Source organism: Taudactylus pleione, unplaced genomic scaffold, assembly GCF_031769625.1.
Source record: "Taudactylus pleione unplaced genomic scaffold, aTauple2 ptg003137l, whole genome shotgun sequence".
Classification (NCBI taxonomy): Eukaryota; Metazoa; Chordata; class Amphibia; order Anura; family Myobatrachidae; genus Taudactylus; species Taudactylus pleione.
Genome location: NW_028287496.1, coordinates 2,064,673 through 2,091,859, shown reverse-complemented (window position 1 = coordinate 2,091,859; position 27,187 = coordinate 2,064,673). Strand labels below are relative to the sequence as shown.

Below are 27,187 nucleotides of genomic sequence, written 5' to 3'. Positions count from 1 at the left end.
TACACTGCAGGGGGGGCACATACATTATTATGTCTGCATTATGTGTACATGTGGGGTAAGTACCGGCTGCTGGTGCATGTAGCCCTCAGGTGCTGCTCACGTCTATTCTTACACTGCAGGGGGGGCACATACATTATTATGTCTGCATTATGTGTACATGTGGGGTAAGTACCGGCTGCTGGTGTATGTAGCCCTCAGGTGCTGCTCAGCTCTATTCTTACACTGCAGGGGGGGCACATACATTATTATGTCTGCATTATGTGTACATGTGGGGTAAGTACCGGCTGCTGGTGTATGTAGCCCTCAGGTGCTGCTCAGCTCTATTCTTACACTGCAGGGGGGGCACATACATTATTATGTCTGCATTATGTGTACATGTGGGGTAAGTACCGGCTGCTGGTGCATGTAGCCCTCAGGTGCTGCTCAGCTCTATTCTTACACTGCAGGGGGGCACATACATTATTCTGTCTGCATTATGTGTACATGTGGGGTAAGTACCGGGCTGCTGGTGCTATGTAGCCCTCAGGTGCTGCTCACGTCTATTCTTACACTGCAGGGGGGGCACATACATTATTATGTCTGCATTATGTGTACATGTGGGGTAAGTACCGGCTGCTGGTGCATGTAGCCCTCAGGTGCTGCTCAGCTCTATTCTTACACTGCAGGGGGGGCACATACATTATTATGTCTGCATTATGTGTACATGTGGGGTAAGTACCGGCTGCTGGTGCATGTAGCCCTCAGGTGCTGGTCACGTCTATTCTTACACTGCAGGGGGGGCACATACATTATTATGTCTGCAATATGTGTACATGTGGGGTAAGTACCGGCCTGCTGGTGTATGTAGCCCTCAGGTGCTGCTCACGTCTATTCTTACACTGCAGGGGGGGCACATACATTATTATGTCTGCATTATGTGTACATGTGGGGTAAGTACCGGCTGCTGGTGTATGTAGCCCTCAGGTGCTGCTCAGCTCTATTCTTACACTGCAGGGGGGGCACATACATTATTATGTCTGCATTATGTGTACATGTGGGGGTAAGTACCCGGCTGCTGGTGTATGTAGCCCTCAGCTGCTGCTCACGTCTATTCTTACACTGCAGGGGGGGGCACATACATTATTATGTCTGCATTATGTGTACATGTGGGGTAAGTACCGGCTGCTGGTGTATGTAGCCCTCAGCTGCTGCTCACGTCTATTCTTACACTGCAGGGGGGGGCACATACATTATTATGTCTGCATTATGTGTACATGTGGGGTAAGTACCGGCTGCTGGTGTATGTAGCCCTCAGGTGCTGCTCACGTCTATTCTTACACTGCAGGGGGGGCACATACAATATTATGTCTGCATTATGTGTACATGTGGGGTAAGTATGTAGCCCTCAGGTGCTGCTCAGCTCTATTCTTACACTGCAGGGGGGGCACATACATTATTATGTCTGCATTATGTGTACATGTGGGGTAAGTACCGGCTGCTGGTGTATGTAGCCCTCAGGTGCTGCTCAGCTCTATTCTTACACTGCAGGGGGGGCACATACATTATTATGTCTGCATTATGTGTACATGTGGGGTAAGTACCGGCTGCTGGTGTATGTAGCCCTCAGGTGCTGGCTCACGTCTATTCTTACACTGCAGGGGGGCACATACATTATTCTGTCTGCATTATGTGTACATGTGGGGTAAGTACCGGCTGCTGGTGTATGTAGCCCTCAGGTGCTGCTCACGTCTATTCTTACACTGCAGGGGGGGCACATACATTATTCTGTCTGCATTATGTGTACATGTGGGGTAAGTACCGGCTGCTGGTGTATGTAGCCCTCAGGTGCTGCTCACGTCTATTCTTACACTGCAGGGGGGGCACATACATTATTATGTCTGCATTATGTGTACATGTGGGGTAAGTACCGGCTGCTGGTGTATGTAGCCCTCAGGTGCTGCTCAGCTCTATTCTTACACTGCAGGGGGGGCACATACATTATTATGTCTGCATTATGTGTACATGTGGGGTAAGTACCGGCTGCTGGTGCATGTAGCCCTCAGGTGCTGCTCACGTCTATTCTTACACTGCAGGGGGGGCACATACATTATTATGTCTGCATTATGTGTACATGTGGGGTAAGTACCGGCTGCTGGTGTATGTAGCCCTCAGGTGCTGCTCAGCTCTATTCTTACACTGCAGGGGGGGCACATACATTATTATGTCTGCATTATGTGTACATGTGGGGTAAGTACCGGCTGCTGGTGTATGTAGCCCTCAGGTGCTGCTCAGCTCTATTCTTACACTGCAGGGGGGGCACATACATTATTATGTCTGCATTATGTGTACATGTGGGGTAAGTACCGGCTGCTGGTGCATGTAGCCCTCAGGTGCTGCTCAGCTCTATTCTTACACTGCAGGGGGGGCACATACATTATTCTGTCTGCATTATGTGTACATGTGGGGTAAGTACCGGCTGCTGGTGTATGTAGCCCTCAGGTGCTGCTCACGTCTATTCTTACACTGCAGGGGGGGCACATACATTATTATGTCTGCATTATGTGTACATGTGGGGTAAGTACCGGCTGCTGGTGTATGTAGCCCTCAGGTGCTGCTCAGCTCTATTCTTACACTGCAGGGGGGGCACATACATTATTATGTCTGCATTATGTGTACATGTGGGGTAAGTACCGGCTGCTGGTGTATGTAGCCCTCAGGTGCTGCTCAGCTCTATTCTTACACTGCAGGGGGGGCACATACATTATTATGTCTGCATTATGTGTACATCTGGGGTAAGTACCGGCTGCTGGTGCATGTAGCCCTCAGGTGCTGGTCACGTCTATTCTTACACTGCAGGGGGGGCACATACATTATTATGTCTGCAATATGTGTACATGTGGGGTAAGTACCGGCTGCTGGTGTATGTAGCCCTCAGGTGCTGCTCACGTCTATTCTTACACTGCAGGGGGGGCACATACATTATTATGTCTGCATTATGTGTACATGTGGGGTAAGTACCGGCTGCTGGTGTATGTAGCCCTCAGGTGCTGCTCAGCTCTATTCTTACACTGCAGGGGGGGCACATACATTATTATGTCTGCATTATGTGTACATGTGGGGTAAGTACCGGCTGCTGGTGTATGTAGCCCTCAGCTGCTGCTCACGTCTATTCTTACACTGCAGGGGGGGGCACATACATTATTATGTCTGCATTATGTGTACATGTGGGGTAAGTACCGGCTGCTGGTGTATGTAGCCCTCAGGTGCTGCTCACGTCTATTCTTACACTGCAGGGGGGGCACATACATTATTATGTCTGCATTATGTGTACATGTGGGGTAAGTACCGGCTGCTGGTGTATGTAGCCCTCAGGTGCTGCTCAGCTCTATTCTTACACTGCAGGGGGGGCACATACATTATTATGTCTGCATTATGTGTACATGTGGGGTAAGTACCGGCTGCTGGTGTATGTAGCCCTCAGGTGCTGCTCAGCTCTATTCTTACACTGCAGGGGGGGCACATACATTATTATGTCTGCATTATGTGTACATGTGGGGTAAGTACCGGCTGCTGGTGCATGTAGCCCTCAGGTGCTGCTCAGCTCTATTCTTACACTGCAGGGGGGCACATACATTATTCTGTCTGCATTATGTGTACATGTGGGGTAAGTACCGGCTGCTGGTGTATGTCCCTCAGGTGCTGCTCACGTCTATTCTTACACTGCAGGGGGGGCACATACATTATTATGTCTGCATTATGTGTACATGTGGGGTAAGTACCGGCTGCTGGTGTATGTAGCCCTCAGGTGCTGCTCAGCTCTATTCTTACACTGCAGGGGGGGCACATACATTATTATGTCTGCATTATGTGTACATGTGGGGTAAGTACCGGCTGCTGGTGTATGTAGCCCTCAGGTGCTGCTCAGCTCTATTCTTACACTGCAGGGGGGGCACATACATTATTATGTCTGCATTATGTGTACATGTGGGGTAAGTACCGGCTGCTGGTGCATGTAGCCCTCAGGTGCTGGTCACGTCTATTCTTACACTGCAGGGGGGGCACATACATTATTATGTCTGCAATATGTGTACATGTGGGGTAAGTACCGGCTGCTGGTGTATGTAGCCCTCAGGTGCTGCTCAGCTCTATTCTTACACTGCAGGGGGGCACATACATTATTCTGTCTGCATTATGTGTACATGTGGGGTAAGTACCGGCTGCTGGTGTATGTAGCCCTCAGGTGCTGCTCAGCTCTATTCTTACACTGCAGGGGGGGCACATACATTATTATGTCTGCATTATGTGTACATGTGGGGTAAGTACCGGCTGCTGGTGTATGTAGCCCTCAGGTGCTGCTCAGCTCTATTCTTACACTGCAGGGGGGCACATACATTATTCTGTCTGCATTATGTGTACATGTGGGGTAAGTACCGGCTGCTGGTGTATGTAGCCCTCAGGTGCTGCTCACGTCTATTCTTACACTGCAGGGGGGGCACATACATTATTATGTCTGCATTATGTGTACATGTGGGGTAAGTACCGGCTGCTGGTGTATGTAGCCCTCAGGTGCTGCTCAGCTCTATTCTTACACTGCAGGGGGGACACATACATTATTATGTCTGCATTATGTGTACATGTGGGGTAAGTACCGGCTGCTGGTGTATGTAGCCCTCAGGTGCTGCTCAGCTCTATTCTTACACTGCAGGGGGGGCACATACATTATTATGTCTGCATTATGTGTACATGTGGGGTAAGTACCGGCTGCTGGTGTATGTAGCCCTCAGGTGCTGCTCACGTCTATTCTTACACTGCAGGGGGGGCACATACATTATTATGTCTGCATTATGTGTACATGTGGGGTAAGTACCGGCTGCTGGTGTATGTAGCCCTCAGGTGCTGCTCAGCTCTATTCTTACACTGCAGGGGGGGCACATACATTATTATGTCTGCATTATGTGTACATGTGGGGTAAGTACCGGCTGCTGGTGTATGTAGCCCTCAGGTGCTGCTCAGCTCTATTCTTACACTGCAGGGGGGGCACATACATTATTATGTCTGCATTATGTGTACATGTGGGGTAAGTACCGGCTGCTGGTGCATGTAGCCCTCAGGTGCTGGTCACGTCTATTCTTACACTGCAGGGGGGGCACATACATTATTATGTCTGCAATATGTGTACATGTGGGGTAAGTACCGGCTGCTGGTGTATGTAGCCCTCAGGTGCTGCTCAGCTCTATTCTTACACTGCAGGGGGGCACATACATTAATCTGTCTGCATTATGTGTACATGTGGGGTAAGTACCGGCTGCTGGTGTATGTAGCCCTCAGGTGCTGCTCAGCTCTATTCTTACACTGCAGGGGGGCACATACATTATTATGTCTGCATTATGTGTACATGTGGGGTAAGTACCGGCTGCTGGTGTATGTAGCCCTCAGGTGCTGCTCAGCTCTATTCTTACACTGCAGGGGGGCACATACATTATTCTGTCTGCATTATGTGTACATGTGGGGTAAGTACCGGCTGCTGGTGTATGTAGCCCTCAGGTGCTGCTCACGTCTATTCTTACACTGCAGGGGGGGCACATACATTATTATGTCTGCATTATGTGTACATGTGGGGTAAGTACCGGCTGCTGGTGTATGTAGCCCTCAGGTGCTGCTCAGCTCTATTCTTACACTGCAGGGGGGGCACATACATTATTATGTCTGCATTATGTGTACATGTGGGGTAAGTACCGGCTGCTGGTGTATGTAGCCCTCAGGTGCTGCTCAGCTCTATTCTTACACTGCAGGGGGGGCACATACATTATTATGTCTGCATTATGTGTACATGTGGGGTAAGTACCGGCTGCTGGTGTATGTAGCCCTCAGGTGCTGCTCAGCTCTATTCTTACACTGCAGGGGGGGCACATACATTATTATGTCTGCATTATGTGTACATGTGGGGTAAGTACCGGCTGCTGGTGTATGTAGCCCTCAGGTGCTGCTCAGCTCTATTCTTACACTGCAGGGGGGGCACATACATTATTATGTCTGCAATATGTGTACATGTGGGGTAAGTACCGGCTGCTGGTGTATGTAGCCCTCAGGTGCTGCTCAGCACTATTCTTACACTGCAGGGGGGGCACATACATTATTCTGTCTGCATTATGTGTACATGTGGGGTAAGTACCGGCTGCTGGTGTATGTAGCCCTCAGGTGCTGCTCACCTCTATCCTTACACTGCAGGGGGGGCACATACATTATTATGTCTGCATTATGTGTACATGTGGGGTAAGTACCGGCTGCTGGTGCATGTAGCCCTCAGGTGCTGGTCACGTCTATTCTTAGACTGCAGGGGGGGGCACATACATTATTATGTCTGCATTATGTGTACATGTGGGGTAAGTACCGGCTGCTGGTGTATGTAGCCCTCAGCTGCTGCTCACGTCTATTCTTACACTGCAGGGGGGGGGGGGGGGGCACATACATTATTATGTCTGCATTATGTGTACATGTGGGGTAAGTACCGGCTGCTGGTGCATGTAGCCCTCAGGTGCTGGTCACGTCTATTCTTAGACTGCAGGGGGGGGGAACATACATTATTCTGTCTGCATTATGTGTACATGTGGGGTAAGTACCGGCTGCTGGTGTATGTAGCCCTCAGGTGCTGCTCACCTCTATTCTTACACTGCAGGGGGGGCACATACATTATTATGTCTGCATTATGTGTACATGTGGGGTAAGTACCGGCTGCTGGTGCATGTAGCCCTCAGGTGCTGGTCACGTCTATTCTTAGACTGCAGGGGGGGGGCACATACATTATTATGTCTGCATTATGTGTACATGTGGGGTAAGTACCGGCTGCTGGTGTATGTAGCCCTCAGCTGCTGCTCACGTCTATTCTTACACTGCAGGGGGGGGGGGCACATACATTATTATGTCTGCATTATGTGTACATGTGGGGTAAGTACCGGCTGCTGGTGTATGTAGCCCTCAGCTGCTCAGCTCTATTCTTACACTGCAGGGGGGGCACATACATTATTATGTCTGCATTATGTGTACATGTGGGGTAAGTACCAGCTGCTGGTGTATGTAGCCCTCAGGTGCTGCTCAGCTCTTTTCTTACACTTAAAGTTAGATCAGAGTTTGGTTATGACGTATCTCTACCCCTCCCTGTTACATCTGCCCCCGTGCAGTGCAGCGTTACCAAGGGGCAAAGTTACTGCCTCTCTTCTGCACTGTTCCCAGCTCAGAATCAGCCTTTTGGTGTAGTACTAAGACCGGGGACTTATGCTGTCCTGGATTTAGCACCAGTGTCCAGAGAAATGGACATTTTGTCCCAGCATGGATGACAGGACACATGGGAAGAAGTACCCCCTGGCCGTACCCACTATATCCTGCACAGCGCAGGGCGATATGTCACCACTGCAGGACAGGACACACACGGGACCGTCATGGTGCAGATCGGTGGCCTCCAATGGCTGCTGCACAATTCAGCAGGAAACGTTTAGCAACTTAGATGTACCGTGATAGAACCCGGACTGCGCAGTCCTTCATGTAGTAAATAGTCTTCGTATAATTACCGATGGTCCTTGTGTGGATCCACGAGTCAGCTGCCCACTCTGTTTATCTGTCGGAGGAGATTCTGGCCGAGTCCAGGCCGGGGACTGTGGACGATTGAACCCCAGTAGGGGGGACTGAGGTCGCTTCTGCAGGGTGGGCTCACATTTAACCCTGTGCATTCCGGGCTGATGCAGATGGTAGTATAGGTGCTGCGGCCTGCTTTCTAAGCCATCGTGCAGGACTGGAATGGGGATATAGCCTGGCCGTAGCTGCGGGTAGTAGTTGTTAGCTGGCTTCTGACTCTCCTGGGATGGACCATTGGCCAACGTCTGGTTCATCTACACAAAAACACCACAAGACATTGTTATAATGACTGATTCTGCACAAAGGCTGACACTCCTTTCCCTATAGGGCAACAGGAGAGCATTATAAAGTAAGTACGTGTGCTCTGCCAATGGTGGTAATAGCTAAGATTACTCCTATAGCAGAGGTATTCGCTGCCGTAGAACTACACATCCCAGCATCCTCTGCCACAGTTTTGCTTTTTAGGGTATGCTGGGATGTGTAGTTCCACAGCAGCCGCATGTTGTATAAACCTGTCCAATGGGATTTGAGGTTTTATTTCAGGAGGAATGAGATGCAGAAAAAGCTCCTGCGCCCCAAGTACAGATAGAGGCTAGCGGAGCCTCGCACCTCGCCAGCGAAGAATGGGTGATATCTTCATTATTGGATTATCGGGGACACAAGGCAATAAGCAGGCAAAATACAACATAATACAATAATACATATTTATATCCTCACACTGTCCTGACATCACAATGTAGTACAGGGCTGAGTCTCCCATATCCAAAATGCCTGGGACCAGGGGTATATTGGAATAATTGCATACCATACTGATATGTCTGTATTGTTATTGATAGCACAAATACATGTCATCATCATTAGTATGGACGTGAGCACAGCAGTATAGCACAGAAAACCTCTCCCATACCTCACACCTCACACCTCACACAATACACAAACGGTTCTCCTACTTGATAGAGTCACTTTATAAAGGTGCCAGTGCAGCAATCACCGGTATAACTACAGAAGGTGACATTACAGACACTGTATATAGGTGCCAGCTGCAGCAATCACCAGTATAACTACAGGAGGTAACATTACAGACACTGTATATAGGTGCCAGCTGCAGCAATCACCGGTATAACTATAGAAGGTGACATTACAGACACTGTATATAGGTGCCAGCTGCAGCAATCACCGGTATAACTACAGGAGGTGACATTACAGACACTGTATATAGGTGCCAGCTGCAGCAATCACCGGTATAACTACAGGAGGTGACATTACAGACACTGTATATAGGTGCCAGCTGCAGCAATCACCAGTATAACTACAGAAGGTCCCATTACAGACACTGTATATAGGTGCCAGCTGCAGCAATCACCGGTATAAGTACAGGAGGTGACATTACAGACACTGTATATAGGTGCCAGCTGCAGCAATCACCAGTATAACTACAGGAGGTAACATTACAGACACTGTATATAGGTGCCAGCTGCAGCAATCACCGGTATAACTATAGAAGGTGACATTACAGACACTGTATATAGGTGCCAGCTGCAGCAATCACCGGTATAACTACAGGAGGTGACATTACAGACACTGTATATAGGTGCCAGCTGCAGCAATCACCGGTATAACCACAGGAGGTAACAGTACAGACACTGTATATAGGTGCCAGCTGCAGCAATCACCGGTATAACTACAGGAGGTAACAGTACAGACACTGTATATAGGTGCCAGCTGCAGCAATCACCCGTATAACTACAGGAGGTGACATTACAGACACTGTATATAGGTGCCAGCTGCAGCAATCACCGGTATAACTACAGGAGGTGACATTACAGACACTGTATATAGGTACCAGCTGCAGCAATCACCGGTATAACTACAGGAGGTGACATTACAGACACTGTATATAGGTGCCAGCTGCAGCAATCACCGGTATAACTACAGGAGGTGACATTACAGACACTGTATATAGGTGCCAGCTGCAGCAATCACCGGTATAACTACAGGAGGTAACAGTACAGACACTGTATATAGGTGCCAGCTGCAGCAATCACCGGTATAACTACAGAGGGTGACATTACAGACACTGTATATAGGTGCCAGCTGCAGCAATCCCAGGTATAACTACAGAAGGTGACATTACAGACACTGTATATAGGTGCCAGCTGCAGCAATCACCGGTATAACTACAGGAGGTGACATTACAGACACTGTATATAGGTGCCAGCTGCAGCAATCCCAGGTATAACTACAGAAGGTCCCATTACAGACACTGTATATAGGTGCCAGCTGAAGCAATCACCGGTATAAGTACAGGAGGTGACATTACAGACACTGTATATTAGGTGCCAGCTGCAGCAATCACCAGTATAACTACAGGAGGTAACATTACAGACACTGTATATAGGTGCCAGCTGCAGCAATCACCGGTATAACTATAGAAGGTGACATTACAGACACTGTATATAGGTGCCAGCTGCAGCAATCACCGGTATAACTACAGGAGGTGACATTACAGACACTGTATATAGGTGCCAGCTGCAGCAATCACCGGTATAACTACAGGAGGTAACAGTACAGACACTGTATATAGGTGCCAGCTGCAGCAATCAACAGGAAAAAATACTAGAGGTGACATTACAGACACTGTATATAGGTGCCAGCTGCAGCAATCACCGGTATAACTACAGGAGGTGACATTACAGACACTGTATATAGGTGCCAGCTGCAGCAATCACCGGTATAACTACAGGAGGTCACATTACAGACACTGTATATAGGTACCAGCTGCAGCAATCACCGGTATAACTACAGGAGGTGACATTACAGACACTGTATATAGGTGCCAGCTGCAGCAATCACCGGTATAACTACAGGAGGTGACATTACAGACACTGTATATAGGTGCCAGCTGCAGCAATCACCGGTATAACTACAGGAGGTAACAGTACAGACACTGTATATAGGTGCCAGCTGCAGCAATCACCCGTATAACTACAGGAGGTAACATTACAGGCACTGTATATAGGTGCCAGCTGCAGCAATCACCAGTATAACTACAGAAGGTGACATTACAGACACTGTATATAGGTGCCAGCTGCAGCAATCACCGGTATAACTACAGGAGGTGACATTACAGACACTGTATATAGGTGCCAGCTGCAGCAATCACCGGTATAACTACAGGAGGTCACATTACAGACACTGTATATAGGTACCAGCTGCAGCAATCACCGGTATAACTACAGGAGGTCACATTACAGACACTGTATATAGGTGCCAGCTGCAGCAATCACCAGTATAACTACAGAAGGTGACATTACAGACACTGTATATAGGTGCCAGCTGCAGCAATCACCAGTATAACTACAGGAGGTGACATTACAGACACTGTATATAGGTGCCAGCTGCAGCAATCACCGGTATAACTACAGGAGGTAACATTACAGACACTGTATATAGGTGCCAGCTGCAGCAATCACCAGTATAACTACAGAAGGTGACATTACAGACACTGTATATAGGTGCCAGCTGCAGCAATCCCAGGTATAACTACAGAAGGTGACATTACAGACACTGTATATAGGTGCCAGCTGCAGCAATCACCGGTATAACTACAGGAGGTGCCATTACAGACACTGTATATAGGAGCCAGCTGCAGCAATCACCAGTATAACTACAGAAGGTGCCATTACAGACACTGTATATAGGTGCCAGCTGCAGCAATCACCAGTATAACTACAGAAGGTGCCATTACAGACACTGTATATAGGTGCCAGCTGCAGCAATCACCAGTATAACTACAGAAGGTGCCATTACAGACACTGTATATAGGAGCCAGCTGCAGCAATCACCAGTATAACTACAGAAGGTGACATTACAGACACTGTATATAGGTGCCAGCTGCAGCAATCACCGGTATAACTACAGGAGGTGATATTACAGACACTGTATATAGGTGCCAGCTGCAGCAATCACCGGTATAACTACAGGAGGTAACATTACAGACACTGTATATAGGTGCCAGCTGCAGCAATCACCGGTATAACTACAGAAGGTGCCATTACAGACACTGTATATAGGTGCCAGCTGCAGCAATCACCGGTATAACTACAGGAGGTGCCATTACAGACACTGTATATAGGTGCCAGCTGCAGCAATCACCGGTATAACTACAGAAGGTGACATTACAGACACTGTATATAGGTGCCAGCTGCAGCAATCACCGGTATAACTACAGGAGGTGACATTACAGACACTGTATATAGGTGCCAGCTGCAGCAATCACCGGTATAACTACAGGAGGTGACATTACAGACACTGTATATAGGTGCCAGCTGCAGCAATCACCGGTATAACTACAGAAGGTGACATTACAGACACTGTATATAGGTGCCAGCTGCAGCAATCACCAGTATAACTACAGGAGGTCACATTACAGACACTGTATATAGGTGCCAGCTGCAGCAATCACCGGTATAACTACAGGAGGTAACAGTACAGACACTGTATATAGGCGCCAGCTGCAGCAATCACCGGTATAACTACAGGAGGTAACAGTACAGACACTGTATATAGGCGGCAGCTGCAGCAATCACCGGTATAACTACAGAAGGTGACATTACAGACAGTGTATATAGGTGCCAGCTGCAGCAATCACCGGTATAACTACAGAAGGTGACATTACAGACACTCTATATAGGTGCCAGCTGCAGCAATCACCGGTATAACTACAGAGGGTGACATTACAGACACTGTATATAGGAGCCAGCTGCAGCAATCACCGGTATAACTACAGAAGGTGACATTACAGACACTGTATATAGGTGCCAGCTGCAGCAATCACCAGTATAACTACAGAAGGTAACATTACAGACACTGTATATAGGTGCCAGCTACATCAATCACCGGTATTAGTACAGAAGGTGCCATTACACACACTGTATATAGGTGCCAGCTGCAGCAATCACCGGTATAACTACAGAAGGTGACATTACAGACACTGTATATAGGAGCCAGCTGCAGCAATCACCAGTATAACTACAGGAGGTGACATTACAGACACTGTATATAGGTGCCAGCTGCAGCAATCACCGGTATAACTACAGGAGGTGACATTACAGACACTGTATATAGGTGCCAGCTGCAGCAATCAGCAGTATAACTACAGGAGGTCACATTACAGACACTGTATATAGGTACCAGCTGCAGCAATCACCGGTATAACTACAGGAGGTGACATTACAGACAGTGTATATAGGTGCCAGCTGCAGCAATCACAGGTATAACTACAGGAGGTAACATTACAGACAGTGTATATAGGTGCCAGCTGCAGCAATCACCGGTATAACTACAGAGGGTGACATTACAGACAGTGTATATAGGTGCCAGCTGCAGCAATCACCGGTATAACTACAGGAGGTGACATTACAGACAGTGTATATAGGTGCCAGCTGCAGCAATCACCGGTATAACTACAGGAGGTGACATTACAGACAGTGTATATAGGTGCCAGCTGCAGCAATCACCGGTATAACTACAGGAGGTAACATTACAGACACTGTATATAGGTGCCAGCTGCAGCAATCACCAGTATAACTACAGGAGGTAACATTACAGAAACTGTATATAGGTGCCAGCTGCAACAATCCCCGGTATAACTACAGAAGGTAACATTACAGACACTCTATATAGGTGGCAGCTGCAGCAATCCCCGGTATAACTACAAGAGGTAACAGTACAGACACTGTATATAGGTGCCAGCTGCAGCAATCCCCGGTATAACTACAGGAGGTGACATTACAGACACTGTATATAGGAGCCAGCTGCCGCAATCACCGGTATAACTACAGGAGGTGACATTACAGACACTGTATATAGGTGCCAGCTGCAGCAATCGCCGGTATAACTACAGGAGGTGACATTACAGACACTGTATATAGGTGCCAGCTGCAGCAATCACCGGTATAACTACAGGAGGTGACATTACAGACACTGTATATAGGTGCCAGCTGCAGCAATCACCAGTATAACTACAGAAGGTGCCATTACAGACACTGTATATAGGTGCCAGCTGCAGCAATCACCGGTATAACTACAGGAGGTAACATTACAGACAGTGTATATAGGTGCCAGCTGCCGCAATCACCGGTATAACTACAGGAGGTAACATTACAGACACTGTATATAGGTGCCAGCTGCAGCAATCACCGGTATAAGTACAGAAGGTGCCATTACACACACTGTATATAGGTGCCAGCTGCAGCAATCACCGGTATAACTACAGAGGGTGACATTACAGACACTGTATATAGGTGCCAGCTGCAGCAATCACCGGTATAACTACTGGAGGTAACATTACAGACACAGTATATAGGAGCCAGCAGCAGCAATCACCGGTATAACTACAGAAGGTAAATACCCCAGGAGATGGCTGCAATCTGATAGTCACAGGCTGGAGCTCTTGTTATACTACTCTGGTATTTTATTCCCATTTACGTACAATGAAATTATCTTGGAAAAGCAGTAGCAGACAATCATGTTCCAGCTGCCACGGAAAAGGGTGACAAGTATGGCATAAAAATAGCTGGCGAAACCCATTCACAGGGAGGACAGTCCATTAGGGTGAGAGGGACAAAGGCTGGAGGTGAGAGGTCAGGGATCAGCCGGTGACCGAGGCAATGAATTCCCGCAGCCATTCCTGATGCCGGAGTCACTGGGCAATATTATCTCTCTGACTTCACCGACTGATGCCTCAACCAAGTGTAATGTTCCCTGACTAGTCACGTTCTCAGCCATCCGCTGTGCGAGCGCGCCATTCTCTCCGCTCTCCTGCTCCGCAATCTAGGACGGGCTTCGGATCTGTCTGAGACTCAGAGACTCTGCAGTTCAATAACCAGATTAAGTTAATGTGAAATATAGAAATGTTATATGAATTATTATCTCGCTATATTAGATTTAATTATTTGCATCACATTAGGGAATTCCATATTAAACTGTCCAGAATATCTCTGTAAGTAATATACGAGGTCTGTTATAAAAATGTTTGGGGAATGGTCGGATATATCTGTATGCAACGCTACCAACATGCGCGGACATGGCTGGACCTTCCCTCAGTCGGGATTTGCCCGAGGTCGCCACCGCACTGCCATTGCATTCATTTCACCAGTGTCCCGAGCAGGGTGCGTCGTATAGCAATGGAGCAACGACACAACATTAAGTTCTGCTTCAATTGGGTAAAACAGCGACGGAGACGCACAAAATGTTGGTGAAAGTGTACGGGCAAGATGCTGCGAGTAGAATGTGTGTACGATTGGCTTGCACGCTTTTGCAGTGGCAAGGAATCGGAAGACTAGCTCCATTGCTGTACGATGCACACTGCGCGGGACACTGGTGAAATGAATGCAATGGCAGGGCGGTGGCGGCCTCGGGCAAATCCCGACTGAGGGAAGGTCCAGCCATGTCCATGCATGTCAGCGCGCATGAGCGACCTTGTTGGTAGCATTGCATACAGATATATCCGACCATACCCTATATTATATTTATATATATATATATATATATATATATATATATATATATATATATATACATACACACACACACACACACACACACACACACACACACACATACACACATACACACATACACACACATACAGTATACACAGATAGTGGTGGGAATACAAGAAGAGGGATCACTGCGATCCCATAATCCCTGCTGCAATTCACCTGTCCACACAACAAGTTACCAACGTGTAGGAGAACATGCTATTTACATTGGTCATTGAGCCACTTCCCTTACCGTCTATATACGTTTGTTTACATAGAAACACAGGATGTGACGGCAGATAAGAACCACGCGGCCCATCTAGTCTGCCCCATTTTTAAACATATTATATTACCTCAACCCTTATTGCTCCTTACTTCTTCTGAAGGATATCCTTGTCTATTCCATGCATGTGTACATTGCTCTACTGTCTTATCCTCTACCACCTCTGATGGGAGGCTATTCTACTTCTCCACTACCCTTTCTGTGATGTCATTTCTCCTGAACCTACCACCCCCCAGTGTCAGAACATGTCCTCTTCTTCTAATACTTCTCTTCCTATGAAGAATGTCTCCTTCCTTTACCTTGGTAAAACCCTTTATATATTTGAACGTTTCTATCATGTCCCCACTTTCCCTTCTCTGCTCCAAACTACACATATAAGATCTTTTAGTCTTTCCTGGTACATTTTGTGGTGTAGACCTTGCAACATTTTAGTTGCCTTCTTTGTACAGTCCCTAATGTATAAATATCCTTCTGGAGATAACGTATGGCCTCCAGAACTGAACACAGTATTGGAGATGAGGACTTACCAATGACCTATACAGTGGTATTATCACTTCTTTCTTTCTGCTACTGATTCCTCTCTCTATGTACCAAGCATCTGACTGGCCTTCCTCATTGCTTTGTTACAATGTTAGCTTGCCTATAAGTCACCTGAAATAGTGACTCCTAGATCCCTTTCCTCCTCAGTAGTTACCAGTATAGTGCCATTAATACTATATTTAGCCTTTATGTCACCTGAAATAGTGACTCCTAGATCCCTTTCCTCCTCAGTAGTTACCAGTATAGTGCTATTAATACTATATTTAGCCTTTGTCACCTGAGATAGTGACTCCTAGATCCCTTTCCTCCTCAGTAGTTACCAGTATAGTGCCATTAATACTATATTTAGCCTTTAAGTGACCTGAAATAGTGACTCCTAGATCCCTTTCCTCCTCAGTAGTTACCAGTATAGTGACATTAATACTATATTTATCCTTTATGTCACCTGAGATAGTGACTCCTAGATCCCTTTCCTCCTCAGTAGTTACCAGTATAGTGCCATTAATGCTATATTTATCCTTTATGTCACCTGAAATAGTGACTCCTAGATCCCTTTCCTCCTCAGTAGTTACCAGTATAGTGCCATTAATACTATATTTAGCCTTTATGTCACCTGAAATAGTGACTCCTAGATCCCTTTCCTCCTCAGTAGTTACCAGTATAGTGCCATTAATACTATATTTAGCCTTTGGATGTTTGAGACCCAAGTGCATGATTTTGCTTTTTTTGGCATTAAACTGGAGTTGCCACATTCTTGACCATTCTTCTAGTCTACCCAGATCATCAATCATTTGTTTTACCCCTCCTGGTGTGTCTACCCTGATGCATACCTTTGTGTCATCTGCAGAAAGACATAGTTTCCCTTCAATACCGTTTGCAATGTCACAAATAAAGATATTAAAAAGCACTGGTCCCAGCACAGATCCCTGAGGTTCTCCACTGGTAACATTTCCCTCCTGAGACTGCTCTCCGATTACTACAACTCTGTTTCCTATCCTGCAGCCATGATCTTATCTATTCACCTATGTTTGTATCTAATCTCATGTTTTCCTGTTTATTTAACAGTCTGCGATGTGGAACAGTGTCAAAAGCCTTACTAAGGTCTAGATAAGCTGTATCTATGGCCCCCCCTTTATCTATTTCCTTAGTCACCCAGTCAAAAAAGTCAATAAGATTTGTCTGACATGATCTCCCCCCAGTAAATCCATGCTGTTTGGGGTCCTGCAAATTGCTGGATTTTAGATAATCTACGACTCTTTCTTATAAGAGTGTTTCCATCACTTTCCCAACTACTGATGTCAGGTCACTGGTCGCTAGTTACTGGCCTGTAGTCACTGGTCGCTAGTTACTGGCCTGTAGTCACTCGTCGCTAGTTACTGGCCTGTAGTCACTCGTCGCTAGTTACTGGCCTGTAGTCACTCGTCGCTAGTTACTGGCCTGTAGTCACTCGTCGCTAGTTACTGGCCTGTAGTCACTCGTCGCTAGTTACTGGCCTGTAGTCACTCGTCGCTAGTTACTGGCCTGTAGTTACTGGCCTGTAGTCACTGGTCGCTAGTCACTGGTCGCTAGTCACTGGCCGCTAGTCACTGGCCGCTAGTCACTGGCCGCTAGTCACTGGCCGCTAGTCACTGGCCTGTAGTCACTGGCCTGTAGTCACTGGCCTGTAGTCACTGGTCGCTAGTTACGGCCTGTAGTCACTGGTCGCTAGTTACGGCCTGTAGTCACTGGTCGCTAGTTACGGCCTGTAGTCACTGGTCGCTAGTCACTGGCCTGTAGTCACTGGTCGCTAGTCACTGGCCTGTAGTCACTGGTCGCTAGTCACTGGTCGCTAGTCACTGGTCGCTAGTCACTGGTCGCTAGTCACTGGCCTGTAGTCACTGGTCGCTAGTTACTGGCCTGTAGTCACTGGTCGCTAGTTACTGGCCTGTAGTCACTGGTCGCTAGTTACTGGCCTGTAGTCACTGGTCGCTAGTTACTGGCCTGTAGTCACTGGTCGCTAGTTACTGGCCTGTAGTCACTGGTCGCTAGTTACTGGCCTGTAGTCACTGGTCGCTAGTTACTGGCCTGTAGTCACTGGTCGCTAGTCACTGGCCTGTAGTCACTGGTCGCTAGTCACTAGTCACTGGCCTGTAGTCACTGGTCGCTAGTTACTGGCCTGTAGTCACTGGTCGCTAGTCACTGGCCTGTAGTCACTGGTCGCTAGTCACTGGCCTGTAGTCACTGGTCGCTAGTTACTGGCCTGTAGTCACTGGTCGCTAGTTACTGGCCTGTAGTCACTGGTCGCTAGTTACTGGCCTGTAGTCACTGGTCGCTAGTTACTGGCCTGTAGTCACTGGTCGCTAGTTACTGGCCTGTAGTCACTGGTCGCTAGTTACTGGCCTGTAGTCACTGGTCGCTAGTTACTGGCCTGTAGTCACTGGTCGCTAGTTACGGCCTGTAGTCACTGGTCGCTAGTTACGGCCTGTAGTCACTGGTCGCTAGTTACGGCCTGTAGTCACTGGTCGCTAGTTACTGGCCTGTAGTCACTGGTCGCTAGTTACTGGCCTGTAGTCACTGGTCGCTAGTTACTGGCCTTTAGTCACTGGTCGCTAGTTACTGGCTTGTAGTCACTGGTCGCTAGTTACGGCCTGTAGTCACTGGTCGCTAGTTACTGGCCTGTAGTCACTGGTCGTTAGTTACGGCCTGTAGTCACTGGTCGCTAGTCACTAGTCACTGGCCTGTAGTCACTGGTCGCTAGTTACTGGCCTGTAGTCACTGGTCGCTAGTTACGGCCTGTAGTCACTGGTCGCTAGTTACGGCCTGTAGTCACTGGTCGCTAGTTACGGCCTGTAGTCACTGGTCGCTAGTTACGGCCTGTAGTCACTGGTCGCTAGTTACGGCCTGTAGTCACTGGTCGCTAGTTACTGGCCTGTAGTCACTGGTCGCTAGTTACGGCCTCTTCCTTGCTTCCACTTTGGTGCAGTGGGACGTTTGCTCTTTCCCAGTCCTCTGCAATCTCTCCTGACACTAGCGACTGGTTGTATGATTCGGTTAATGGTGTTACCAGCACCCCTTTAAGCTCATTTAGTGTTACACGGAAAGGGCGTTACAATACACACGTGTACTTTTATCACATGGAAATATTGACCCCTTCACTGCCTGTGTGTGTGTCAGAGCCTGGGGGAAGATGACAGAGCATCGCAGATCCCTGCTAACCCCGACACACACAACAGCTGAAGGGCTGACGGCTAAGTGACAGCTGCAGGGCCCTGTAAACAGCTCGCAGATTTTCCCCCTTAAAGGTCACAAAAGGAAGAACTTCCCACACGTGCGTCACGAAATCCCGCTCCTCTGGCCTGTCCCGGCGTTTATCTCAGGATTTGTTTATAGACAGAGATAGGAAACTTCTTATTGATTTGACTTGGCGTAAGTCCTGCAGCAGGGTGTGCCGCCCAATGTATACAGCTCCCGCAGTGCATGCTGGGAGAGCAACGTGGCCCTGCTTTATGTCTGGGATATAGGCGGAATATTCCACAAATCAGGAGGGTTATAAATAGACGGACACTGGCTGCGTCAGGAACATCTCAGAGATTAATCACATCTCAGATATCTCATCCCCTAATTTGTGACAGGCAGAACGATTAGGACGTGACCCAGGAGGAGGCTGCAGCTTCTGTATATATGTCGTGTGTGACTGTATGGATTATTATATAATACTGCTGCAGTGACAACACTGCACCCCTCCCCCCAAACATTACCCAGATAAAGCCCAACACTTACTCATGTACTGTGCTGCGAGCCAGAAATGCATCGCCATTATCACAGGCGCTCTACAGCGCATTTCCCTCTGTCAGTGGGAGAAGCCATGCTGAATATGATGTATAATGCACATCACCTATAGGCACTAGTAGCAGAGCGCCACCTACTGGATGGACCATTGCTTGGATTGATACTTATTAACGTATTATAGCGCCAGTTCTCTCTGACCTGTGACAGCGCCAACACCTATATATCCGACCTGTGACAGCGCCAACACCTATATATCCGACCTGTGACAGCGCCAACACCTATATATCTGACCTGTGACAGCACCAACACCTATATATCCGACCTGTGACAGCTCCAGCCCCTATATATCTGACCTGTGACAGCGCCAACACCTACATATCCGACATGTGACAGCGCCAACACCTATATATCTGACATGTGACAGCGCCAACACCTATATATCTGACCTGTGACAGCGCCAACACCTATATATCTGACCTGTGACAGCGCCAGCCCCTCCTATATTATTATATTGTATATATATTCTACACCTGACCTGTGACAGCTCCAAAACACACACACATATTATATATATATAACCAGTAATAGCTCCAGTCCCTCCTATATTATGTATATTGTATTCCTGACCTGTGACAGCTGCAACACCCCCTATATTATATATATTCTATATCTGACCTGTGACAGCTCCAATCCCCCCCATTATATATAGTCTATATCTGACCTGTGACAGCTCCAACAACCCCTATATTATATATCTGACCTGTGACAGCTCCAATCCCCCCTATATTATATATATTCTATAGCTGACCTGTGACAGCTCCAATCCCCCCTATATTATATATATTCTATAGCTGACCTGTGACAGCTCCAATCCCTCCTATATTATATATAGTCTATATCTGACCTGTGACAGCTCCAACACCCCCTATTATATATATTATATATCTGACCTGTGACAGCTCCAATCCCCCCTATTATATATATTATATATCTGACCTGTGACAGCTCCAATCCCTCCTATATTATATATATTCTATAGCTGACCTGTGACAGCTCCAATCCCCCCTATATTATATATAGTCTATATCTGACCTGTGACAGCTCCAACACCCCCTATATTATATATCTGACCTGTGACAGCTCCAATCCCTCCTATATTATATATATTCTATAGCTGACCTGTGACAGCTCTAATCCCCCTATATTATATATATTCTATATCTGACCTGTGACAGCTCCAATCCCCCCTATTATATATAGTCTATATCTGACCTGTGACAGCTCCAATCCCCCCTATTATATATATTATATATCTGACCTGTGACAGCTCCAACATCCCCTATTATATATAGTCTATATCTGACCTGTGACAGCTCCAATCCCCCCTATTATATATATTATATATCTGACCTGTGACAGCTCCAATCCCCCTATATTATATATATTCTATATCTGACCTGTGACAGCTCCAACATCCCCTATTATATATAGTCTATATCTGACCTGTGACAGCTCCAATCCCCCCTATTATATATATTATATATCTGACCTGTGACAGCTCCAATCCCCCTATATTATATATATTCTATATCTGACCTGTGACAGCTCCAACATCCCCTATTATATATAGTCTATATCTGACCTGTGACAGCTCCAATCCCCCCTATTATATATATTATATATCTGACCTGTGACAGCTCCAATCCCCCCTATTATATATATCTGACCTGTGACAGCTCCAATCCCCCCTATATTATATATAATATATCCCTGTGTAATGTGTCAGCTCCAATCCCCCCTATATTATATATACTGTATATATTCTATATATGAACTGTGACAGCTCCAACACCCCCTATAATATATAACTGACCTGTGACAGCTCCAATCCCTCCTATATTATATATATTCTATAGCTGACCTGTGACAGCTCTAATCCCCCTATATTATATATATTCTATATCTGACCTGTGACAGCTCCAATCCCCCCTATTATATATAGTCTATATCTGACCTGTGACAGCTCCAATCCCCCCTATTATATATATTATATATCTGACCTGTGACAGCTCCAACATCCCCTATTATATATAGTCTATATCTGACCTGTGACAGCTCCAATCCCCCCTATTATATATATTATATATCTGACCTGTGACAGCTCCAATCCCCCCTATATTATATATAATATATCCCTGTGTAATGTGTCAGCTCCAATCCCCCCTATATTATATATACTGTATATATTCTATATATGAACTGTGACAGCTCCAACACCCCCTATAATATATAACTGACCTGTGACAGCTCCAATCCCCCCTATTATATATATCTGACCTGTGACAGCTCCAATCCCCCCTATATTATATATATATATATCCCTGTGTAATGTGTCAGCTCCAATCCCCATATACAGGCTGCCCGGGCAGGGATCCGGGTGTGCCGGGCTCACCTTGTCCTGCGCCCGAGGGTCACTCCAGGTGGTGGTCCTGTCATTGTGGTTGACGAAGAAGGGCCACCCGGTTTGGGGGTCCAGCTTGATCTCCCAGCCGGGGGGTAGGGGGTCGCTGGTGCCGGAGACGGTGGTCTTCATGCTGCTCCTGGGGACGGGGTGATGAGCCATAGTGAGCCCGCTGCCCTCTCCGGCACCTTATCTACCGCCCGGGGTGACGCCAGGGAGGGGGCAGCACCAGACGCCCAGTATGGGTATAAGGGGGGTGTCTCTGCCCTATAGGGGAGGTGTCGGGACTCTGGCTGGGGGGAGGCTCAGCCCTATATGGGAGTAGGGGGAGGTGTCGGGACTCTGGCTGGGGGGAGACTCAGCCCTATATGGGAGTAGGGGGAGGTGTCGGGACTCTGGCTGGGGGAGGCTCAGCCCTATATGGGAGTAGGGGGAGGTGTCGGGACTCTGGCTGGGGGAGGCTCAGCCCTATATGGGAGTAGGGGGAGGTGTCGGGACTCTGGCGGGGGGAGGCTCAGCCCTATATGGGAGTAGGGGGAGGTGTCGGGACTCTGGCGGGGGGGAGGCTCAGCCCTATATGGGAGTAGGGGGAGGTGTCGGGACTCTGGCGGGGGGGAGGCTCAGCCCTATATGGGAGTAGGGGGAGGTGTCGGGACTCTGGCGGGGGTGTAGGTGGCAGAGATAGAGGTAACTGCTGGAAACTTCTGGGACTTGGCTGCAGCAGCTCCTCTGACTCATCCCGGTGACTTCTAATTAATGACTCTGCCGGAGCTTTATTACAGGCTGGGTGTGAGAAATCGGGACTCCCATGTAAGCTGAAGCTTGCTCTCATTCTACTAACCCCATTCTATAACCCATAGTCCCAAATAAGAGAGCAATGCTGGGTACACACTGGCCGACATATCGGCCCTTCAATTGATCGTCCGATATATCGTATGCACGTCGGCCAGTGTGAATGACGTCGTTCACAGACATCGCGTCGGCTATACTGCACAGCCAATGGCATCTTCTCATCGTGCTGTGTGTACGACCGCCCGTACCATACACACACATTATATACATACATATATACACACACATACATGTACCCACACATACATACATACATATACACACATGCATATACCCACACACATACATACATATATACAATTAGACACACATACATGCATATACACATATGCATATACACACATACATATATACATACACATGCATATACACACATACATATTCCATAGACAAAAAACCTTACGATTTCACATGTCCCATTAAGGCTGCTTAGACATGATCTGAAAATTCACAAAACCTATTGATTTTCTGCCACTCAAACTACAAAAAGCAATGAAATTACGATCATTAAGGCTGACACCTTAATGGACGTGTTCCTTGCGCAATACAGATATGGTATGCCATCACACCCTGTGGTTAACTGCAGATTCAGCACTCACAGAACGAGATTGTTGTCACTCATAAAATGGTGGAGCTGCTAAATCACAGAACGGTGTGCTCATTGCAATATACACATGCAGTCTATGCAACTGAGGTCTGAGCAGTTATGTGGCTCCCACATCCCACTCAGTGCCCACAATCTTCCCATTTGATCACCACAACAATCCCACTGGCTTCCAACATCCTTCTCACTGCATACATTTATCTCATTCATTATACACATTCAGCTTCCTAATTGCTAAAACTATCATACTCTGTCTATACATGTACACTTTCTGCCCCTATATGCCTCCATGCTGCTATATATTCCCCAATCCCTACTGCTGTGTGGTCTCCCAACTGTGATAGTCTGTGTTCTCTCATCCACACCAGTTTTCCCCAGCCGCACCGCCCTGTATCCGTGCCTTCTCCACAGCCACGCTGCTGTCTGTCTCTCATCTGTGGCACTCTGTCTTCCTCCATCTGCACTACTCTGGTCCCCCGACCGTGCAACTCTGTCTCCCCCCAGCACCCGCTCCACTCTGTCTTCCTCCCCATCCACACCAAGCGGTCTTCCCCAATCCCTACTGCTGTGTGGTCTCCAAACTATGATAGTCTGTGTTCTCTCATCCGCACCAATCTGTCTTTCTCCATCTGCACCGCCCTGCATCCGTACCACTCTGTTTCCTTCTGCACCACTGCCTTCCCCTAAGCCACACCGCTGTCTTCCTTTCCTCTGTGGCACTCTGTTTCCTTCTACATCACTGCCTTCTCCTGAGCCACGCCGCTGTCTTCCTTTCTTCTGTGGCACTCTGTTTCCTTCTACACTACTGCCTTCCCCTAAGCCACGCCGCTGTCTTCCTTTCCTCTGTGGCACTGTTTCCTTCTACACCACTGCCTTCTCCTGAGCCACGCCGCTGTCTTCCTTTCCTCTGTGGCACTCTGTTTCCTTCTACACCACTGCCTTCTCCTGAGCCACGCCGCTGTCTTCCTTTCCTCTGTGGCACTGTTTCCTTCTACACCACTGCCTTCTCCTGAGCCACGCCGCTGTCTTCCTTTCCTCTGTGGCACTCTGTTTCCTTCTACACCACTGCCTTCTCCTGAGCCACGCCGCTGTCTTCCTTTCCTCTGTGGCACTCTGTTTCCTTCTGCAGCACTGCCTTCCCCTAAGCCACACCGCTGTCTTCCTTTCCTCTGTGGCACTCTTTCTTCCTCCATGTGCACCACTCTGTCCCCCCCAACTGTGCAACTCTGTCTCCTCCCCCCACCCGCACCACTTTTATCCCATCTGCACAGCTCTATTTTCTGCTTTGACCTCAGTTGCATAGACTTCATGTGTGTATTCCAATGAGCACACAATTCTGTGATTTAGCAGCTCCACCATTTTGTGAGTAACAGCAATCTCATTCTGTGAGAGTGCTGAATCTGCAGTTAACCACAGGGTGTGATGGCATACCATATCTGTATTGTGCAAGGAACACGTCCATTATGGCGTCAGACTTAATGATCGTAATTTCATTGCTTTTTGTAGTTTGAGTGGCTGAAAATCAATAGGTTTTGTGAATTTTCAGATCATGTCTAAGCAGCCTTAATGGAACATGTGAAACCGTAAGGTGAAGGTGCAGCATAATAAAATACTTTAAAAAACGGTGTCTGTTTGTTTTATTTTAATAATTTATTTTGCAGGGGTACTATAGGTGCCAGCAAGCCCGTAATGCCCCGCATGCTGATACTTGTGGTTCTCCAAGTACCAGCATGCAGGGGAGGCTTGCTGGGAACTGTAGTTCCACAGCAAAAGCCAATATTTATATTTTCATATGCACCACACTTTACATAATCAACCCGGCACCCAACAGTCCAGGGGTGCTGGGGATAGCCCCGGGCTATCAGCGTGGTCCTGGGGTGCCCTGAGGAGGGTGCCCCTTTATTGGGGGGGTCCCTAACTCCCCAGGAATCCCCGGCCTGGGCTAACTAGCGGTCAGGGGTGATGATGCGGCTGGGGGGCATGGTGAAAGGGCGCCCCTGGCTGTGGCATCACCCCCCTACTAGGAGGAGTCCGGTGCTGGTTCTGGTAAATACAGGGGGACCCTATGCATTATTTCCCCCTGTATTTCCAGAACCAGGACCATCTCAGAGCCCTGTGCTGGTTGTGCTAAATACGGGGACCCCTACATCATTTGTCCCCCGTATTTTGGCAAGCAGGACAGGTTCTGAAAAGCCCGGTGCTGGTTGTGCTTAATATGGGGGACCCCTACGTCATTTGTCCCCTGTATTTAGCACAACCAGTACTGGGGCTCCAAAGCCCGATGCTGGTTGTTTTCTGGGGGGCGGGGCCACTCCATTTTTTTTTGTAATTAAACACAGAAGCAGGTATCATGGATCTACCAGATCCAAGCCTGCATTTTGTGTGCTGCTACCTCCCCTGCGTCCTAATGCCTGCACTACCACAGGCCACACTGCCGCCGCTAAAGCCCGCTACTGCCCCCGGGTTCTGGCCACAGCTGACGCCCGCTACCCCCCCGCGCCTTTCCGCCGGTTCCCACTGCAGCTAACGCCAGCTTCTTTCCCCCGAGCCCACCACCGCTAAAGCTCGCAAACGATGGCCATCTTGGTGCACCCAAGTGAAGCCACAGTTATTACACCTGCTGGAGGCTCCTTCCGCGGCTGCGCAACAAGTTGAAAAGTCCTTTCTCTACAATGGCGCATTCTTGAGGTAAGTTTAAAAACTGCAACTTTCTAATTTACATGAACCACAAAATCACTTACCCTGGCACAATAGCTACCTAATAAAACAAACCCCAAGTCTAAATTCCACCCCTACCCTGAGTTATGCCTTCCCAAATATCCCCCATAGACTATAGCATAAAAAAGTGACAGTTGGAGCTTTAGATTACTCCAATGTCCTCATTTTTTATGTTTTTGCCCTGATATTTGGCATGCAGCACCCAGTGACAGTTCTATCCGCCCCTACCAAATTAAACTTGGTACCTCCTATAGCTTTTGAGGTGTAGCCCCTTAAACACCCTGCCCCCCTTTCTCTTATAATATACACACATACATACACACACACATACATATATATAGTACACACATATACAAATACATATATACACACACATTCATATATGCATAGACATACATATACACACACATACACATATACACACATTCATATGCTGTACGCACAGATATATACACACATATACATACACATACTGTGACAGTATCAGCAGAGATGGCGTTGGTGAGCAGAAGATTCTGTGTGGGGTTGGAGAGATTCTCCCACACAGGGTACAAATACTCAGTTGTGAAACACCTGTGGGCTGATGAGAAGGCAGACCAGTCAGGCTGCTGTTGGAGACAGTCTATGTGGGACTGTGGCAGCCAGAGAGCCCAGTGAAGCTAAGCAAGCCATTGGGGGCCAGGAGGTCTGTGTTTGGACCTTGCAGGAAGCAGGGGGGGGACCATAAATCTCTCAGACTGTGACATTGAAGCAGCTGGGCTGCAGGCAGAGGCAGCCAGGGCCTATACCTGGAGGATACAGGGAAGGCC

The 27,187-nt window shown here is 47.8% G+C and overlaps 1 protein-coding gene across 1 annotated transcript in view; it reads right to left on the bottom strand.

Moving 5' to 3' along the window:
* BAG3 (BAG cochaperone 3) overlaps positions 1-22,533 on the bottom strand; it is a 43,006-nt gene extending 20,473 nt beyond the window's left edge. The window contains exons 1-2 of the mRNA XM_088466442.1: positions 22,196-22,533; positions 7,545-7,862 (exon numbers count right to left, since the gene is read on the bottom strand). Of these exons, the coding sequence (XP_088322568.1) occupies positions 7,545-7,862; positions 22,196-22,366 (489 nt within the window). The 5' untranslated portion in view covers positions 22,367-22,533. The remainder of the gene's footprint in view (positions 1-7,544; positions 7,863-22,195) is intronic.
* Between the last annotated feature and the right edge of the window lie 4,654 nt (positions 22,534-27,187).